Below are 3,032 nucleotides of genomic sequence, written 5' to 3'. Positions count from 1 at the left end.
GTATGTTTTCATGGAAAACAAGGATGTTTCTAAGTGACCCCAAACTTTTGAACGGCAGTGTAAATCCGAGACACTCCACTTAGTAAGATATGTCAAGTTTCATATGGTATGTATTAATTTGTGGATGTCCATCACACATTTTGTATAATATGTTCCCGAATTACAATTCCAGTTATATTTTTTTCGAATTGCAATTCGTACAATATCTTACGAATTTACAAATAAGTATGACATGTTACGAGTCCCAATTTGTTGTGGCTAACGTTAGCTAGATGACTAGGTCGCTAAAGCGAGGCTGCGTCATAACACCTCATAACCATGTCATAACAGCTGTCATAGCCTGTCGTAAATAACATTGTAACACTGTTTTCACACAGACGTTTTATTGAATAAAATGTACATGTTAATGTTGTGCCATACAGTATATTGTGATATTTTATAACCTGGTTATGACACCTACATAAGTGTCAAAACCCACAAAAACCTACCACACAAGGCAAACCATTCAATTACACCAAACTTGTATGTTAGATAACATTTCCTGGAATTAGCATTGTAATTGCACACACATTGATATTAGACATAGAGTACCTACCCCAATGCTCATTTGCTGATGACTGGGATGAATTCAGAAGCGATCCAAGACACCCTCATTGTGACATATGACTGACATATGAGCATGCACGTAATAGGTCACGGTCATAATCACCAACTGACAAATGTTGTTTGTTCAGACTGCAGCTAAACTGTCACCTACACTGAACCAAGCAAAACATTCCATTCCTATTATTTCCATTCTCCCCCTCAGGTGTTGTGTCCCCATAAACCAATGGCTCAGTATAACTGTTCCTCTCTGGGTCTGCCTGCCACCACTCCTGACCAGCTTGGTTGGAATGTGTCCTGGGCCCTGGGCAACGTCAGTGCTGATGACATGGGGGACATGTGCCTGAATCGGAGTCAGTACCTGGAGAAGTTTCTAGGCTTCCAGCGGTCGCCTGTTTTCCTGCCGGTTTGCATTACCTTCCTCATCATCTTCGCTGTGGGAGTGTTAGGTAACGTGCTCACCTGCGCCGTCATTGTGCGCTACAAGGTGATGCGGACGCCAACTAATTACTACCTGTTCAGTCTGGCCGTGTCCGACTTACTGGTCCTAGTCCTGGGTATGCCGTTGGAACTCTACGAGATGTGGAGCAACTACCCGTTCCTGTTCGGCGCTGGTGGCTGTTACTTCAAGACCTTCCTGTTTGAGACGGTCTGCTTTGCCTCCATTCTCAATGTAACGGCACTGAGCGTGGAGCGCTACATCGCCGTGTTACACCCGTTGAAAGTCAAGCACGTGGCCACGCACGCCCATGCCAAGCGTGTCATCCTGATGCTGTGGGTCATGTCCATGGTGTGCGCCATGCCAAACACCAGCCTCCACGGTTTGGCCGTGTTGAGGCCTCGATTTGGCCGCCAATTCCCAGAGTCGGCCGTCTGCATGATGGTCAAGCCCATGTGGATGTACAACCTGATTATTCAAGTGACCACGCTGGTCTTCTTCCTGATGCCTATGCTCACCATCACTGTGCTGTACCTGCGCATCGGCCTGCAGCTCAGGATGGAGAGGGGCATGCAGGGGGTCGGGATCGGGCAGGGTTTTGGTCCTGATCGCCACTGCAGGCACCAGCAGAGGGCGCGCCACAGACAAGTCACCAAGATGCTTTGTGAGTTCCTCATCCACTTTCTCTATAGTGCCTGAAGGGTAGAGAGGAGATGTCCAGGAAATTACAGATTACAGACCGATCTCTCTATTGAATAGGGATTTAAAATTATTTGCTGAAGTACAACCGTTCCTAAACATGTCTGTTGTTACTTAACCATTGCTCTTGCTCTCAGAAGATAAGATGTTCTGGAAATGCGACAAATTATAGACCAATATTTTTTTGAATTGGGACTTAAAATGTGCTAAAGTACAAACCAAAAGATTAGTTTCTAAACATGTTCATTGTCACTTAAACGTTGCTCTTGCTCTCAAAGTCTGCAGATGTCTTGTCTTGTCTGTCCAACTGTCTATGCAGGCGTACTGGTGATTGTTTTTGGCATCTGCTGGGCTCCCTTCCACATTGACCGTCTCATGTGGAGCTTCATAAACTCCTGGACTGGCCACCACCACCTGGTCTTTGAGTACGTCCACGTCGTCTCTGGGGTCTTCTTCTACCTCAGCTCGGCGGTCAACCCCATCCTCTACAACCTCATGTCCACCCGCTTCCGGGAGATGTTCCAGCAGATCACGTGTCGCTCCGGCCTCTGTGGCGGCGACGTGCGCATGCTGAACGCCCGTAGCACCCAAATGACCCTACGTAGTATCGTCTATGAGAAGCCGCAAAATAATGGGACCCCAGAGAGAATCACCCCAGACAGAGAGGAGCAGAATGTGTACGTAAACCCCCACGGCCAGCATGTATATGGCAATACAAGCCCTGATTAGATAGAGGGTGATGAAGTGGGGGTACCAAAACAATGTATAAACATTAACTAAGATTGGGTACCAAAATGAGAAAATGTGTAGCTGATTGAACGTGTACAGCGAGAGTTTGGATGGAAAGCAACAGAGTTGAAGTTGAAGTTTTGCCCTAGACTTTGGATTTAAAGTGGCGATACCAAAATTAACCAGGATGAGGTACCAAAATGTAACAAGATTATTAAATCGATCACTGATTGAATGTGTAGCAGGTAGGTATTTATTGGGATGACTCGTACTGAAGGCAGCTTTGTAGAGTAGACACTAGTTGGCACAGCCACAAAATCAGATTTTAAACCTAACCCTAACCACCCTGCTAATCTTATGCCTAACCCTAACATATAGCCAATTTTGACTTTGCAGCCGGCCCATCTAGTGGAAATCGCTTAGCTCTGCCTCCAGAACACGACATCTCAATAAACATCAACCAGCGACTGTGTACAGCCAGAGTGGATAGAGAGAAAGTAATAAAGTGTAGTCCTTCGACTTTGAATTTAAAATGGTTTTCCCACACACACATACAATTAGT

At 45.8% G+C, this 3,032-nt stretch overlaps 1 protein-coding gene across 1 annotated transcript; it reads left to right on the top strand.

Annotated features, from left to right (window-relative positions):
* Nucleotides 1-829: 829 nt before the first annotated feature.
* Nucleotides 830-2,470, top strand: LOC139376796 (neuromedin U receptor 1b). The gene is made up of 2 exons (XM_071119725.1): nucleotides 830-1,706; nucleotides 2,061-2,470. The coding sequence occupies exons 1-2, from the start codon at nucleotides 830-832 to the stop codon at nucleotides 2,468-2,470; spliced, it is 1,287 nt and encodes a 428-aa protein (XP_070975826.1).
* The last annotated feature ends 562 nt before the right edge of the window (nucleotides 2,471-3,032 follow it).

The sequence above is a fragment of the Oncorhynchus clarkii genome, chromosome 20 (assembly GCF_045791955.1).
Source record: "Oncorhynchus clarkii lewisi isolate Uvic-CL-2024 chromosome 20, UVic_Ocla_1.0, whole genome shotgun sequence".
Lineage (NCBI taxonomy): Eukaryota > Metazoa > Chordata > Actinopteri > Salmoniformes > Salmonidae > Oncorhynchus > Oncorhynchus clarkii.
Note: the sequence above shows the minus strand (reverse complement) of the source record. Positions and strands in the feature narration are given on the sequence as shown.